General features: G+C 43.4%; 1 protein-coding gene across 1 annotated transcript in view; it reads right to left on the bottom strand.

Moving 5' to 3' along the window:
• Positions 1–17850, bottom strand: part of LOC149434698 (uncharacterized) — a 226566-nt gene that overhangs the window by 95363 nt on the left and 113353 nt on the right. The window contains exons 49-54 of the mRNA XM_089663502.1: positions 17327–17531; positions 16574–16701; positions 7185–7322; positions 4260–4461; positions 3437–3579; positions 1217–1354 (exon numbers count right to left, since the gene is read on the bottom strand). Of these exons, the coding sequence (XP_089519628.1) occupies positions 1217–1354; positions 3437–3579; positions 4260–4461; positions 7185–7322; positions 16574–16701; positions 17327–17531 (954 nt within the window). The remainder of the gene's footprint in view (positions 1–1216; positions 1355–3436; positions 3580–4259; positions 4462–7184; positions 7323–16573; positions 16702–17326; positions 17532–17850) is intronic.

A 17850-nucleotide genomic window follows, 5' to 3' on the forward strand; every position in this document is an offset into this window, starting at 1 on the left:
TTAAGTGTAAGTGTTGATTTTTGAATTGTTACCATTCAGAGAGCACTATTGTAGTCCCATTTTATTTATGCATGTGATGTCTCCATGGTGAGGAATACTGAGGAGGAAGGAGCGAAAGGAACAGCTGATCCCAAATATGCCCAAGATGGGGCAACAAGTGTGTTATGATCTTGATCTGTATTGAGGTCCATTGCACAAGGTGAGCACATATTATCACTGGGTGTTTTCATGTGTCTCAGAGCTTGAGAAAAGAGGAAGAAAGACATAAAACACATCACGGTGGTGGAGGCAATACTGCTACATTGGATATTGAAGGACTATTATATTTTTTGGAATTAAGGAATATCGCATTACTTTACTTGATGGGACTGCACTGCATCATGGAGGATGTTATATATTATATACCAGTATGTCCTACCAGAAGTGTGCCTCATGGGAGCATGCTGTGGCGCAATCTGTGACTGATCACAAATCCACAATTGTAACAAACAAAAATGTTCATCTATAATTCCACATTATGACTAGAAAACACATTATATATTATGTTGAAGTGCTGTGAAAACCAAGTGATGTGTTAGCAGCAACTACCTTTGATTTTATAGTGTATTTTATTTTTCCATGCGTTGATTGTATTTTTCATGTGTTTGTGGACCCTAATTATTAACTGTGCGGATTGTTTTCACTGCCATACTGGTATATACTCCCAGAACGACGCTTGTCCCTTCCGGCAATATATGTGCAGTGGCCAGGCAGGAAGCAGTGAAATAATGTTACCAATAATGTGTCTTCTATTCATAATTTGTCATTCTAAATGTCCATGAAGGTAGCCATGCTAGCTCATTAGGTATTCATTAAGTGGATCTGTTTTCTGCTCCGCAGTGTCACACAATGGTTGCCCTTTGCTGATCCTTCTCACAATACAAGTCTACGAGACGACCATCTCATCGAATCCAATGCACTCTCCATATGACTAATATCACACCTCAACCACAGTTAAAGCAATGTAGAGTTAGGCAACCTTATCCTTCTCCAAAGGGGGCTTCCAAATACTTGCCAAGTAACCGACTGTAAAGCATGAGAAGTCTTAGATAGGCCCAATTTAGGCTGAGGAGGAAGGGCTATCCAACCAGACTTGTCATACCTTATCAAGTTGTTTTGGGCATCCCCTGTTCCTGTATGTGGCCTTATAAAATGGGACCCTTTTGGCTGTTCTTACCACTTAAATCAGTTGTCATGATGATGGCATACGCCACTATGGGTTCATATGGAGCCTCAAATCTTTGGAAAGTGATGTTCATAGCATCCCTTGAGGATGAGCGAACAATCTGCATACTGCCTGGTATCTCCACAGGATCTGAAAAATAATTCCATATCATTATCACATCTGCATTTACAAGTAAGTTAAACTGAAAATGTGGGATAAATAGAAAAATAATCGATATGATGCAATTTGTAAATAGCAGTAATTTAACAGGTTTTGTTTTCTGAGCCTAAGGCCTGGAGCTCTCTGCTATCCTCAGGTTGTAGTTAGTCCTAGAGGACCTTCATCATTTATAGATGCCTCAGATGCCTCCAGGCTTGGATGAAAGGTCATGCCATGTAACCCCTTACCTCTGAGCTGTAGTTAGCTTAGTTAGTCCTAGCTGTAGTTAGTACTAGAGGACCTTCATCATTTATAGATGTCTCCAGGCTTGGATGAAAGGTCATGTCATGTAACCCCTTACCTCTAAGCTGTAGTTAGCTTAGTCCTAGCTGTAGTTAGTCCTAGAGGACCTTCATCATTTATAGATGTCTCCAGGCTTGGATGAAAGGTCATGCCATGTAACCCCTTACCTCTAAGCTGTAGTTAGCTTAGTCCTAGCTGTAGTTAGTCCTAGAGGACCTTCATCATTTATAGATGCCTCCAGGCTTGGATGAAAGGTCATGCCATGTAACCCCTTACCTCTAAGCTGTAGTTAGCTTAGTTAGTCTTAGCTGTAGTTAGTCCTAGAGGACCTTCAGCATTTATAGATGCCTCCAGGCTTGGATGAAAGGTCATGCCATGTAACCCCTTACCTCTAAGATGTAGTTAGCTTAGTTAGTCCTAGCTGTAGTTAGTCCTAGAGGACCTTCATCATTTATAGATGCCTCCAGGCTTGGATGAAAGGTCATGCCATGTAACCCCTTACCTCTAAGCAAAGGTTTTCATGGATCCACCTCTTGGGGGTGCATCATTACAACAGCCCAAGATAATAGCACTGCAACACTGAACAGAGCTCACACATCAATATGCAAGTGCTGATCAGTGCTGCAGTAGGAACCACCCATCACTATGGCTGGGCAGGCGGAGAAAGGACCCAAACTGTCACTGGACTGGCCAGAAGACAAATTAAATTACAATGGGCATTCAAGTCAAACCGGGACTTTTAATTTTACAGGTATAAAAAGGGATGCCAGCGTGGCGGTACTACAATCAGTAGTAAGTAGCAAGTCCTATTACTGATAGTGTATTGCAGGCCAGTCCAGAGACGACTAATCAAGATGGCAGGCAATAGTATCCCTTGAGGATGAGCAAACAATCTGTACACTGCCTGGTATCTCTGCAAGTCCTGAAAAATATTTTAGTATCAGGATCACAGGTAAATTAAAGAGCAAGTATGGGCTAGATTAATTAAAAAAATGACATACTGTAGAAGATTCATTCTGTCACCAGATCTAAAATTGCAGTTTTTGCTTTTCAAAATCGCACTTGTAATATTATTGCCAATTGCTCCTGCCAGTGGATCCCAAGATTTTTTTAACTCCTGTTTTAGAGGGTGACAAGGCTAATTGTTCTACAGTGAAATCTTGCAGCAATATTGACAACATGTGGAGAGGGTAGTTTTAGATAGACGTGGAGCACTAAAAGTACTTAAAGTTAGCAAAAATAAAATTAACCACTTTCCGTCTGGCCCATGTATATAAATGGCTGGACGGTGGCAGTGCAGGAGCGGGTTGCCGTTCATAATCGGCGCCCGCCATTTTGGCCTGTGCGCGCTCCCTGGGAGCACACGGCACCGCGTTCCGGTGCCCGTTGTGTTCGGAGGACACAGCGGAACACCTATCGCTGTACGGGACCTCTGTACGAGGTCCCGATCATGTGATCACTGATTGGCCAATCAGTGATCACATGAACAGTAGTAAACAAGATGTCACTTCTGAGATCATTGCTTACTACTAATGAAATCTGTGAATGATCACAGAGGTCACATGGTACAGGGCTATTCACAACAGCCTTGTACCATGTGACAAGCTGTGACCAATCGCAGCTCACACCGTATTTCTCAATGGCTGCAAGAGCTCTTAGTATTGTAACAGTAAACAAAGCACACTGATTATTATGCAAATGCCAGTCAGAGCTGGGGTAAGGACCAACTTTACCATGGCTGCACAAGAGAAGAAATGACCAAAACCATACCTGCTTTAGTAGTAGTAGCAGTAATAGTAGTTGCTGTTGAAACAGAACCAGAGAAGCTGGTAACAGTTGCTGTTGACTGATCTTCATTGATGGTGTCTGTGGCTGGATCATAGTTTATGGTGGTAAAGCCTACTATGTAGACCCTGAAAGTCAAGAGATCAGCGTCCATCTTATTATTTGGGAGGAAACGTTTGGCAGAAAATGCAATAATGTTACTGATATTTCATTAACATTAAACCTCATGTTTCACCATACAGACAGCTTGGAGCAGGGGTGTCAAACCGTGAGCCCACCAGCTATTGCAAAACTACAAGTCCCATCATGCCTCTGCCTTTGGGAGTCATGCTTGTAACTGTCAATCTTGCAATGCCTCATGGGACTTGTCTGGCAATAGCTAGAGGGCCACCAGTTTGACACCCCTGGCTTAGAAAAATGTGAAAAAACATGAATTTGTTTTTTGGGAAAGCCATGTGCTCATCATCCAAGTGCTGACATCAAGATCATTGGCTTTGCTGATAAACAAGGCCAACCCTAGCCATAATAGTTACCCTAGTGCCAACCATGTAAAAAAAAGCCACACAATCACCATGTTATCATTGACTTGAGGATCATGTTGTAAAATTTTGCTAAAATAACACAATTGCTGCTGATTTTTCACCAAAGTGAAAATTCACACGCACAGCATATCTTGTTATTACTGACGTGCCTATGTTGTATAAGTTTGCTAAAATACCCCAAATGTTGCTGATTTTTTACAAAACTGAAAACTCACAATCACAACCTACAGTGTCTTCTTGGTTGGATGTCAAAGCAACTCTATTACCTGTAGTGCAATGCGGGGTCCAATGGTCCATTAAAGTATCCTCTTGAAACAGTGCCATCTCCAACACGGACACTTATCTGATTTAATTGGTCAGTGTTCTGGATACTTTCCTGCTCAATGACAGAGGTCACATATTCCCTGGACAACCCATTTTTGAAATCATTATATGTCTTTGATAAAGACCCCGTAGTTGGCTTTTTGTCTGCAAGATAAAAAAGAATGACCAATTGGATAGCATGACAAATGAATAATGAATATACTTTTTACACCAAAATGATTGCTTCTATATTTGATAGATTCAGCCTCACTTTTTCAGTTTTTCTTAAAAAACCCCCAAAAAAACCAAAAAAAAACACCTCATTATTTTTTGTCTGTTTTTTTTCCAAGGGGAATGCTTAATAGTTGCCAAATTAGTGTATATCTTGTTCCTAGATCCCACCCCCTGATGTCCCTCATTCAGGTCACTTCCTGTTAGGCCAGGCTGTCATGGACACGCCCCCTTGAAGGCTCCTATTCATGAGCTCATAGAAGTATGCTGCAGAAAGTAATTGCAGGCCATCATGTGTTGTGCCACACATAAGTGTCGGTCAACCCGTCCCTGAAATCATTATATATCTTTGCTAAAGATCCCTTTGTTGGCTATAAGATAAAAAAAAGAATTACCAATGAGATTTCATGACAAATACTTTTAACAACAAAATATTTAATATATTTTGATCATTTCAGTCTTGAATTTTCTTTTTCTTGAAAAAAAGTTTTTTTTTTCCTTTTGTAATCTGTTTTTTTTTTCAAAGGGAATGCCTAATGCTTAGGTATCCTTGTAAAAATGATTTGTTTTGTTGAAATAATGTTACCAATATGTGCTTTCTAGTCATAATTTATAATTGTAGAAGTACATGAAGGAAACCATTTTAGTTCATTACATATTCTAAATCTGCCTTATGCCCTGCATGATATGCTTTGCTAATCCTTCTTGCAATGCAGGCCAAAGAGATGACCAACTTTTTGATCTCAATGCACACTCTGTATGACTAATTTCACATCTCAACTACAGTTGAAGTAAATTAGGGTCAGACAAACTTATCCTTCAAAAAATGCAAGACTAGTTAGTTTAAATGATTCTCAGTGTCATAGTTAGGCTCCATATATTATTTTAATGAACTTGTGAGCCACTGGAGTCAAAAATCAGTATATTAGATCGCTGGAATTTTTTCTCTCCCTCATAAGATGTGAACTACATAGAAATAATGAATAAATAACCGCGCTCTAATATCACCGTGCCAATACTAAATAATTAAAAAATATCACTAATTAGTATGTACTGTGACAATATCAACTTATCATCTACACTACCAAAATTGATCAAATTATATTACCACAGTGTTTAAAAAAATAAAAAATAAAGAATGTGTGATTAAATCCAATAGTGATAATTTTACAATGTAAATATCTCATTAAAAATAAATAAATAAATTCATAAATTTCACTGTGCAAATGTAAAAAACAAAAAATAAATTAATAAATAAATTCATAAAATCCAATGTGCAAATAACACAAAACAGAAAATCAATTATATATATATATATATATATATATATATATATATATATTAAAAATATATATAAATTTATAAAGTTCAAGTGAAAAAAATGTGCAAAAAAGGAAAATGTGCAAAAAAGTTTTTGAAGTTCAGCAGGGAGAAAATGCTGGTAATATACTCTCCTTTCAAACTGCTTATGGTGGTGTGGATGGAAACCTACGGATTGTCTTCTGAGCCTATACAGGCATAAGGATTTCTCCCTTCTAGAGCCTCTCCTCACTCCAATGCTCAATGTATCCTCATATGACCCATAGGAGAAAAGAATAAAAAGATATGGTGCCTTATCCACGGTATATATAAACACTCTTTAATGTGCTCCCATATTGCACTCACATTGCTTCAATAATAAACACGCATGTATTAGAATTTGAAACCGCAGAATGCGGTAATGATCAGCCTCGCAGGAGTGTTGACCCACTCCGTCAGTACTCGCCGTAATGATGATCCGATACGTGGTGACGTCACTGCCCCTCCCCAACGCGTTGTTTTTCCCTGTGCCACGTTGTGCCACAGGGAAAAACATAGCTTCGTCTGGGGGATGTAGTAGTAGACATTGGATTTTATGAATTTATTTATTAATTTATTTTTTGGTTTATACATTTGCACAGTGAAATTTATGAATTTATTTATTTATTTTTAATGAGATATTTACATTGTAAAATTATCACTATTGGATTTAATCACACAATCTTTATTTTTTATTTTTTTAAACACTGTGGTAATATAATTTGATCAATTTTGGTAGTGTAGATGATAAGTTGATATTGTCACAGTACATACTAATTAGTGATATTTTTTAATTATTTAGTATTGGCACGGTGATATTAGAGCGCGGTTATTTATTCATAGTTAGGCTCCATGCACACTGGGCATTTTATTAACGCTGGTAAGGTTAGCTTTATAAAGTCACGCTAAAAACGTGAGTTTTTCAGTGTTATTTAGCATTTTTGTATTAGCGTTTAGCGACATTTTGCCACATTTTTTAGAAGTTTTTTTTACCCCCCCAAATTTTTTTTTAGTCAATAAAAGTCCAAAAATGCTGGTTTGCCGTGATTTACCGCGGGTTTTTTTTCAGCGTTTTACAGCTAAAAGACTCCTCTAGAAACCCACTAGTTCTGTTATTTTTTCCCAGCCAAATAATGTCCCTGCCAAAAAACGTTGATTCCAGTCTATATGTGCATGGACACATAAGATAACATGCTGGGGGGTTTACTGGCTGTAGAAAAAAATGTCAAAAGCCAAAAACAGCCGCTGTAAAAACGTTCCGTATGCATGAGGACTTATGCTGCTACTTAGTATAATTCGATCATGCTTGCTGTTCCTACCACTTAAATCAGTCGTCATGATGATGGCATAAGCCACTATGGGTCCATTTGGAGTCGTAACATTTTGGAAGGTGATGTCCATAGCATCCCTCGAGGATGAGCGAACAATTTGCACACTGCCAGGTATCTCTTCAGGATCTGAAAAATAATTTAGTATCAGCATCACATCTTAATATACAGGTAAGTTAAAGTATAAGTGTGGGCTAAGTAATAAAATCGCATACTGTATATGATGCAGTCTGTCACCAGCAGTAACGTTGCATTTTTTTTGTTCTTCCGAGTCCCTTTTGTAATATTGTATTATTACCTGTTGCCTCTGCCAGCGGATCCCTTTTTTTTTTTTTTATTCTTTAACAGGGTGACAATGCTGATTGTTCTATAGCGGGCAGCAGCATTGTCACCATGTGGAGTATAATAGATTTACATAACATAATAAAGAACTTCAGGACAGGCAAAAACATATTTCCCACTAGTATACCCCTGCACAAAACACTAAACAGTTAATAAAATTTTGAAAATCCCTACTAATTAGGAGAAATATCTAATTGCATTTACATGACCTCATCTCTGTAATTCAAAAGATAACAGCATCTGCCAAGGAGGAGGTGTAACAGCAGGGATTGCATCATATCCTCTCCTCTCTGTAGTAAAAGGAAACTACAGTTCCCATCAACCATTGGGAATTGTAGTGAATTTTGGTGGGTACACTAAGCCTGCACATGTTGAATGTGTCTAAGAGTCTTGGTCCGACCACCATTGCAAGTGGGGCTGCATTACATTACTGCTTCCTGGAAAAAGAACTACAGAAGGGATGTGCCAAGACCAGTGGCTGTGGGAACAGGAGACATAGCAGCCACCGGTCTTACAAACAGGAAACCAAAGTGAATTAACGGTTTGATTTGAAAATTAATAGGCTATTTCAGAGTGAACTGGAAGATGGACAACATATTCAGTGAAGGTAGGAAATCAGCAACAAGGACATGTAAAGAGGTTTTTGCCCAGAGTTCTGCTTTAAGTAGGCAGCACAGTGGCTAAATGGTTAGCACTTTCACCTGGCAGTACTAGGGTTGGTGGTTCAAATCTCAGCCACGGCACCACCTGCCTGGAGTTGCATGTTCTCCCTGTGCCTGCGTGGGTTTCCTCCAGGTACTCCGGTTTCCTCCCACACTCCAAAGACATGCTGGTAGGGTAATTGGCTCCTGTCTACATTGGCCCTAGTATGTGTATGTATGAATGTGAGTTAGGGACCTTAGATTGTACGCCCCTTGAGGGTCAGGGACTGATGGGAATGTACAATATATATGTAAAGCGCTGCATAAATTGACGGCGCTGTATAAGTACCTGAAATAAATAGGTGGATTTAAAGCAAGTGACAAATTAAAGCCCAATGGTATCTAATACTTTTTAGTCAGTTACAGCAGCTTAAAATAAATGACACCTAAAAGTCTACAAGTAGGACAAGCTCTATATTTCAGGCAGTCCTGGTGACTGCGGTGCTCAGATATCCTCGGTAGAGATGAGCGAATCGAACATGACGAAGTGGAATTCGTTTCGAAGATTAGGAAAAATTCGATTCGCGCCGAATCCGAAAATTAGCAGACTTCGGATGCACGAATCGAATTTTTCCAAAAATGGCGGCGACATGTGTGGCGACGGAGCGGGGATCTCTGGGAAGGCGCGCAGACAAGGCGCGCTGACCCATAATGCATTCATTCATGACATGTGATCGCATTAGCCAATCAGCAGCCAGCCAGCCAGCACTGTGTAATGGTGGAGATATAAATCGCGGCCATCTTAGAATTTTCCATTAGCCTCCGGTCATTCAAGAGAGACAGACCTCTCTGTATTAGGGACAGAGTTAGGGACACAGAGACTTTAGGGCCACAGAATCGTTACTCAGGGACACAGAATTGTTACTCAGGGACACAGAATTGTTACTCAGGGACAGACACAGAATTGTTACTCAGGGACAGACACAGAATTGTTACTCAGGGACACAGAATTGTTACTGAGAGACACAGAATTGTTACTCAGGGACAGACACAGAATTGTTACTCAGGGACACAGAATTGTTACTCAGGGACACAGAATTGTTACTCAGGGACAGACACAGAATTGTTACTCAGGGACAGACACAGAATTGTTACTCAGGGACACAGAATTGTTACTCAGGGACAGACACAGAATTGTTACTCAGGGACACAGAATTGTTACTCAGGGACACAGAATTGTTACTCAGGGACAGACACAGAATTGTTACTCAGGGACACAGAATTGTTACTCAGGGACACAGAATTGTTACTGAGGGACACAGAATCGTTACTCAGGGACACAGAATTGTTACTCAGGGACACAGAATTGTTACTCAGGGACAGACACAGAATTGTTATTCAGGGACACAGAATTGTTACTCAGGGACAGACACAGAATTGTTACTCAGGGACACAGAATCGTTACTCAGGGACACAGAATTGTTACTCAGGGACACAGAATTGTTACTCAGGGACACAGAATCGTTACTGAGGGACACAGAATCGTTACTCAGGGACACAGAATCGTTATTCAGGGACACAGAATTGTTACTGAGGGACACAGAATCGTTACTCAGGGACACAGAATCGTTACTCAGGGACACAGAATCGTTACTCAGGGACACAGAATTGTTACTCAGGGACACAGAATTGTTACTCAGGGACACAGAATCGTTACTGAGGGACACAGAATCGTTACTCAGGGACACAGAATTGTTACTCAGGGACAGACACAGAATTGTTACTCAGGGACACAGAATTGTTACTCAGGGACACAGAATCGTTACTGAGGGACACAGAATTGTTACTCAGGGACACAGAATTGTTACTCAGGGACAGACACAGAATTGTTACTCAGGGACACAGAATTGTTACTCAGGGACACAGAATTGTTACTGAGGGACACAGAATCGTTACGTTATTTTTGGGGTGCTTATAGAATTAAAGAGTATGTCAGAAAACACGCAGAGGAGTGGCAGAGGAGGCAATGTTTCAGGAGCGAGCAGACGTGGCAGCAGAGGAAGGGGTCGAGGCAGCACTAGTCGCAGCCAGAGGCCAGTGCTCCCGGTGTCATCCAGCGGTCGTGTCTCCACCGACAACCCTGCCGTCATCGATTGGTTGGCTCGGTCGTCTTCCTCTTCCCAGGTCACCTCTGACACCTACAGCCAACGGTCGGTGGGTACGTCAGACACAACCGTTAGTTGGCATGGCCCGGGAGCAAGCCCACTGAAATCACATGTCCTCTACCTGCCCCTGTCCTTTGGTGTTCCCTCACCAAGCGAAGTATCGCATGCTGTGGGCTCAGCCCCACTGTACAGTGAGGAAGAGCTAACAGAGGGCGGTCAGGAACGGGGGGAGACATCCGCCTCTTCAGCTGCCAGGCGAAGAAGTACTGGCGAGGAGAGTGGCTCGGTAGCCGGTCTAGAGACAGGTCTGTCTCCTGACCCACACGCAGCCGAGGGGGCTAGTAGTGAGGCGGAGACCCTAATTGATGATGATGAGGCTGATCGCACTTGGCAGCCTCGTCGTCATCAGGCTATTGCTTCCGCATCATCAGGAGAAGAGGGTGCCAGCTTGGCAGCGAGCAAAACAGTCGGTGGGTTGCCCAGGAGGCAGCAGGGTCGCAGCAGTGTCAGTGGAGGCAAACGGCCACGGAGTAGAGCACCAGCTCCACTGCAGCCTACCACCACGGCCAGTAGTGGTGCCGGTGTGCACGGAGGAAGTAGCAGTCAGCCAGTGAGGAGTAGCGGGGGCAAAGTTTCCTACTCGGCGGTGTGGCAATTTTTCGTCACGCCGCCCGAGGAAGTAAACGTAGCCGTATGTCGACTATGTGGCCAGAAAGTCAAGCGTGGCCAGGGGGCCCATGTTGGGACTACAGCGTTGCGTCAGCATATGCAGCGTCGCCATTCAGTGGCCTGGGAAAACCGTGATAAAGATACGGCGGTTCTGCCTGCCCCAGCCCCCGCTCCATCACCCGCTCCGTTACTTGCTCCGTCACCCGACGTCAATCTCCCTCTATCAGCCAGTCAAGGCTCCAACACCTCTGCTGAGGGGAGTTGTCGCTCGTTGGCATCTTCCGCTCGTTCAGATGCTCCTTCTCCTGCTACTCCTCTTCACGGATTCTGTCAGCAGTCTTTCTTGGAATCCGTTTCCAAGAGACAACAGTTTGCGAGTACGCACCCGACGTGCAGAAGCTGAACGTCCTCCTGTCCAAGTTGTTGGTGCTGCAGTCCCTCCCTTTCCAAGTGGTGGACTCAGCACCTTTCCGAGAAATGATGGCTTGTGCCGCGCCGCGGTGGAGAGTGCCAAGCCGGCATTTCTTCGCCAAAAAGGCAGTGCCAGCCCTGCATTCACATGTAGAAGAGATGGTGAGCCAGTCTTTGAGCATGTCGGTCTCTGCCAAAGTGCACGGCAGCGCCGACGCGTGGAGCTGTAACTACGGTCAGGGACAGTGCATGTCATTTACGGCCCACTGGGTGAACGTGGTGCCGACACAGCCGCACCAGCAACTTGGACAGGTCACGCCGCTTTTGCCTCCACGTTTGCACGTCCTTGGTCCAGCAAAGATGTCCGCCTCTACCACCTCTTCTTCCGCCGTGTCCTCAGCCGCCACCCCCGTGCCAAGTCCCATTACCCGACCGGCATATCACATGTGCAGGGCGCAACGGTGTCACGCTGTGCTGCACCTGGTATGCCTTGGCGAACGTAGTCACACAGGGGAGGAACTTCTGAGTGTAATGAACAGAGAAATCGACAGATGGCTGTCTCCGCACAAACTGAAAATCGGAACCATGTTGACCGACAACGGAAAGAACATGGTGTCTGCTCTGCGTCAAGGAAGGTTGTGCCATGCGCCATGCATGGCTCACGTGTTCAATCTGGTTGTCAAGCGGTTCCTAAAATCCACCATCCCACTGCAAGACATCCTTAAAATGTCACGTAAACTTTGCATGCATTTCAGCCATTCCTACACCGCAAAGCACACCCTCCTTGAGCTGCAGCGGCAGAACGGAATTCCACAGCATCGCCTGATCTGCGACGTTGCAACAAGGTGGAATTCAACCCTACATATGTTAGACCGCCTTTACGAACAGCGAAAGGCCATCACCAATTTCCTGATGTTACAAACGGATAAAGGTACTCCCCTGTGTAACTTAGATGTCAGCCATTGGCAGCTCATGCGTGACACCTGCCGCTTGCTCAGGCCCTTTGAGGAGGCCACGCTATTCGTGAGTCGGCAGGACTATGGGATGAACGACGTCATTCCTCTGTTGCACGTCCTGGAACAAATGCTGTTAACAATGGCTGTTCAGGGTGCGGTAGACGTGGCGCACAGATCTCAACGCCACATGACCCCTGTGGGGGCAGGACAGGAAGAAGAGGAGGAGGTAGAGGAGGACATTGGTGCTCAGGAATTATTGAGTGAAATGGGTGGTTTTTCCACTCAGCGGACAGGAGTGGAGGAGCAGGAGCATCTGGTAGAGGAGGAGGAGGAGGAGGAGACAGAGGACCCAGACGCACCGTGGCAGTATGCTGTGGAGATGGAGGCAGGGAGTCCCTCGCATTCCTTGGCACAAATGGCCCATAGCATGCTCGGTTGCTTGCGTAGCGACAGCCGAATAATAACCATCAGACAGAGGGATGACTTTTGGCTGTCCACCTTGTTGGACCCTCGCTACCGTTCAAAAATGGTGGCCTTTTTCACACCTGCTGAGAGGGAGGCCAAAATAACGTACTATATAAACCACCTATGTAGTCAGTTGGTCTCTGCCTTTCTGCGCCAACGTCCATCCTCAGACACTGTGGGCCCTGTGCGCTCGCGTTCCGCTGCCATGGCAGCAGGGGAGGGGTGGGGTGGTAGGAGCAGTGGCAGCTCCACCAGCAGCGGCTGCCTCAGTCTGCAGTCGATGTTGAGTAGCTTTCTTCACCAGCGCAGTGAGGAAACTACTAACCAGCCGCAGCAGCAGCAGCATGAGGTGGACCTGGAGCAGGACCTCAAACAACAGGCTTGGGCCTACTTGGACAGCACCCTGCCAACCGAGGTAGACAATCCCCTTGACTACTGGGCAACGAAACTTGACCTTTGGCCCCAACTAGCTGAATTTGCCCTTGAAAGGCTGTCATGCCCGGCCAGTAGCATGGCATCGGAGCGCGTGTTTAGTGCGGCAGGAGGTATTGTAACTCCGCGGAGGACACGACTATCCACCCAAAGTGTGGAGAGACTCACGTTTGTGAAAATGAATCAGGCGTGGATTAGTCTGGATTTCAAACCACCAGTTCCTGACACAACTGACTAAATCCGCCATGAATCATGCCCCAAACATGTTATTATTTTTAACATAGGCCTCTGTATGGCCTTCAATTTAAGCTGCTTACGCTTCGCCACTCTGCCATGGGCCCCTGTACCGCCTCCTCTTGCTGCTGCCAGGTCCAGAGTGTGTCATGGGTCCCTGTACGGCCTCCCATTGCTGCTGTCTCCATCGCCACACTCTGCCATGTGCCACTTTCAGGTCTCCTCACACTGCTGGTGGGTTCCATTTTTTCATAGGGTGCTGGCAGATTACGGGCCTCCCATTGCTGCTGCCAGGCCCGTAATCTGCCATGGGCCCCCGTACCGACTCCTCATGCTGCTGCCAGGCCCGTAATCTGTCATGGGCCCCTGTACCGCCTCCTCATGCTGCTGCCAGGTCCAGAGTGTGTCATGGGTCCCTGTACGGCCTCCCATTGCTGCTGTCTCCATCGCCACACTCTGCCATGTGCCACTTTCAGGTCTCCTCACACTGCTGGTGGGTTCCATTTTGTCATAGGGTGCTGTATGGCCTCCCATTGCTGCTGCCTCCACTGCCACACTGTGGCTCCACACTCTGGTTTTGGCCCCGTGACTGCCCAAATGAGTGAAGTGTGCGGTGATTCTAAGATCGACGGCACTCATCTGCATGTCATACTGACTGACAGTATTATTTCTCTTCCCCAGCAGACTCCTAGGGCATTTAAATTAAAGGTACAGTGTTCTGCACTAATATAAAGGCTCTCTGAAGCCTAGAAACACCCTTTTTATACGTTAAATTCACAGCGAATATATTCGCCTCAAATCGAATTTATTCCGCGAATTCGCCGAATCAGCCGAATCGAATTTTTGAATACTTCGCTCATCTCTAATCCTCGGGCTCAGACTGTCTTCAAATTTCAGCTTTATGTAATCCCCGAGATTGTGCCCTCCTTTATCATTTATGGATGCCCACTTCTGGCTTGGATGAAAAGCCACATCATTCAACCACTTATCTCTGAACCAAAGCTAATATGGATTCCCCCCCTTGGGGGTTCATCATTACAACAGACCAAGGTCATGGTACTCCAGGACTCAACAGAGAGCATACATCATTATCTGCACGCCAATTAGTGCTGCAATATGGCCCACCCAGGGGCGGACTGACAACTCATGGGGCCCCTGGGCAATAGGGGATCATGGGGCCCCTGTGTCCTCGCCCACACTCAAACCACACCCAAAAACGCCTATGAAAGGTACCAGGGGCATCTCATGGGGCCCACCAACTGACCCCGGGCCCTAAGACAGTGCCCGAGTTCCCAAATGATCAGTCTGCCCCTGGGCCCACCCATTGCCATGGCTGGACAAAAGAGGAACGAACTAATACCATCAGTGGACAGCCCAGAAAATGGATGGAATTAGGGTACATTCCTTACATTCCAATGGTACTTTGCTTTTAACCATTTCAATACCGGGCAATTTTACACTTTCCTGCCCAGGCCATTTTTCATCTTTCAGCGCTCTCACACTTTGAATGACAATTGCGCGGTCATACAACATTGTACCCAAACTAAAATTTTATCATTTTCTTCACACAACTAGAGCTTTCTTTTGGTGGTATTTAATCACCGCTGGGGTTTTTATTTTTTGCTAAATTAACAAAAAAATACCAAATATTTTGAAAAAAAAAAAGTTTTTCTTTGTTTCTGTTATAAAAGTTTACAAATAAATAATTGTTCTTCATAAATTTAGGCCGAGATGTATTCTGCTACATGTCTTTGGTGAAAATAACCCAAATTAGGATGTATTTTTTAGTTTGTAGGAAAGTTATAGAGTTCACAAACTATGGTATAGATCTGAATATTGATCAATCCTGAAGTACTGATAGCCAATCTAATTTCTTGAGGTCCAAAAATGTCAGGACGGTACAGATATCCCCCAAATGTCAGGACGGTACAGATATCCCCCAAATGTCAGAACAGTACAGATATCCCCCCCAAATGTCAGGACATTACAGATATCCCCCAAATGTCGGCACGGTACAGAGACCCCCAAATGTCAGGAAGGTACAGATATCCCCCAAATGTCAGGACGGTACAGATATCCCCAAATGACCCCTTTTTGCAGAGTAGACAGACCGAAGTACTTCATAAGAGGAATGGCGAGTTTTTTGAAGTTGTATTTTTTTGTCATAATTTTTAGGAAAATGAAAAAAATAAAAAAATTATTTTCACTATTTTTTTTTTACATACTGTCACCAGTGCAGTACAGCGTCATCATATAACTGGCATGGCGGTGAACAGGGACACTGACTGGTGACAGTATGAAAAAAAAAAAATATATATTTTTTTTATTTTTTATTATTTTTAATTTTTTATTACTTTTAAGATTTTTTTTCATATTTTGCTATGACCAAAGTAGTACAATGTTACCATGGTAACATTGTACTACTTTGGGGAAGTGATCAGTATTTTTTTTTTTACACAATTTGCTTATAGCAAAGAATTACTTTGCTATAAGCAAGCATTTACCTGAATGACATCGATTCATTCAGAGTTTTTCTTTTTTTTTTTGCGCTTAGCTGTGATTTGGCCACAGCTAATCACATGACATGTGCATGTGACCTGCTGTGACTATTCACAGCTAGGCACTAGTATACAATGGATGGCATGAATGAAGCCATCCATTGTATACAACTGTCATGTGACCTGCTGTGATTGGTCACAGCAGGTCACATGGTACCGGCAATGGGGGCCGGTACTCAGATCTGTCATCGGCCGTGTCTGAGGTACACGGCTGGTGACAGATCGCGCCGCTGCGCGGCTCTGCAACCGCACGAACTGCGCATGTGCCAAATGGCGTACACCCCGGAAAGCTAGAGCATTTTTGCGGCCGCCAAACGGCTATAGGCCGGGCGTCAAATGGTTAATGTGCTGGTATGGGGGATAAATTGAGGGAGCGATTAGAGAAGGACTGAAGGGGCTGGAGGCTGTAAATATTATTTAAGATGCAATTGATAAACTAAAGAACATATAACATGGATGGAAAATGTGAAAAATGGCAACTATATATCAATTACAATACATTTATACCTGTTCTAAAAGTAGAAGTCGTGGACGCAGAACCAGAGAAGCTGGTAACAGTTGCTGTTGACTGATCTTCATTGATCGTGTTTGTGGCGGGATCAAAGTTTATAGAGGTAAAGCCAACTATGTAGACCCTGAAAGTCAAGAGATCAAAATCTTATTATTTGTACGGAGTTATTTTGTAGCAAATGTAAAAATGTCACCGAAATTTCATCAACATTAGCCTCATGTTTCACCATGCAGACTGCTTACAGGCATACCAAACACATGGATTTGTTTTCTAGGAAGGCCATGTGATCCCCATCCAAGTAGTGACAGCAAGATCAATAGCTTTGTTGGTAAACAAAGCCAAACCTAGCCATAACACATAGTTACATAGTTAGTCTGGCTGAAAAAAAGACAAAAGTCCATCCAGTTCAACCATAAAAAAAGTTATAATAATAACACCTTTCGTAATGTCCAACCTTTGATAAACAAAGCCATGTGATCACCATTTTATCACTGATTTAAGATTCAGATGCCTATGCTGTTCATTTTTTAAATACCTAATTTTTGCTGACATTTTGCCAAAGATAAAACTCACAGGTTTGCTCATCACTAGTAAATATTATATAAAGATTTTTTTTCAAAATTTGTATTTGGAACATTTCAAATCCTTGCACCTCCAGTCAATCAAAAGTAGATTCAGTCCAATGTCTGATCGATATGATTTTGGGTTTGTAAATACAAGGTGTGTCTCAATGCATGGAGGTCCTATACCTGTATTGTAATGTGGGGTCCAATGGTCCATTGACATACCCCCTTGAAACAGTTCCATCTCCCACGTGGACACTTATCGTATTCGATTTGTCATCTTTTTTCTGGATATTCTGCTGGTCAATGACAGAAGTTACATATGTCCTGGTCAAGCCATTCTTGAAATCATTATATGTCTTGGATAAAGACTCTTTAGTTGGTTTGTTGTCTGTAAGATAAAAAAGAATGACCAATGGGACAGCATGACACATGACCAATGAAAAAACCTAAAACAGCAAAATTATATTTTCTAAAGCTAACAAATTTGGTCATGCTTTTAATTTTTTATGGAATAAATCCTTGTTTTTATTTTTAATCTTTTTCTCTATGTTTTTGAAAGCCCCTTAAATAAAGATTTTTTTAAAGGATAAGTTCACCTTTGAAACATGTTACATGTTCCACCTGTTTTTAGGGTGGAATATATAACATGTTCCCATAGCTGCAGCCGCACCCGCCGCCCTGCCTCCCTCTGACAGATGGATGGGGAA

The sequence above is a fragment of the Staurois parvus genome, unplaced genomic scaffold (genome assembly GCF_062004578.1).
Source record: "Staurois parvus isolate SC_StPar_1 unplaced genomic scaffold, SC_StPar_1.0 ptg001702l, whole genome shotgun sequence".
Taxonomy (NCBI): Eukaryota; Metazoa; Chordata; class Amphibia; order Anura; family Ranidae; genus Staurois; species Staurois parvus.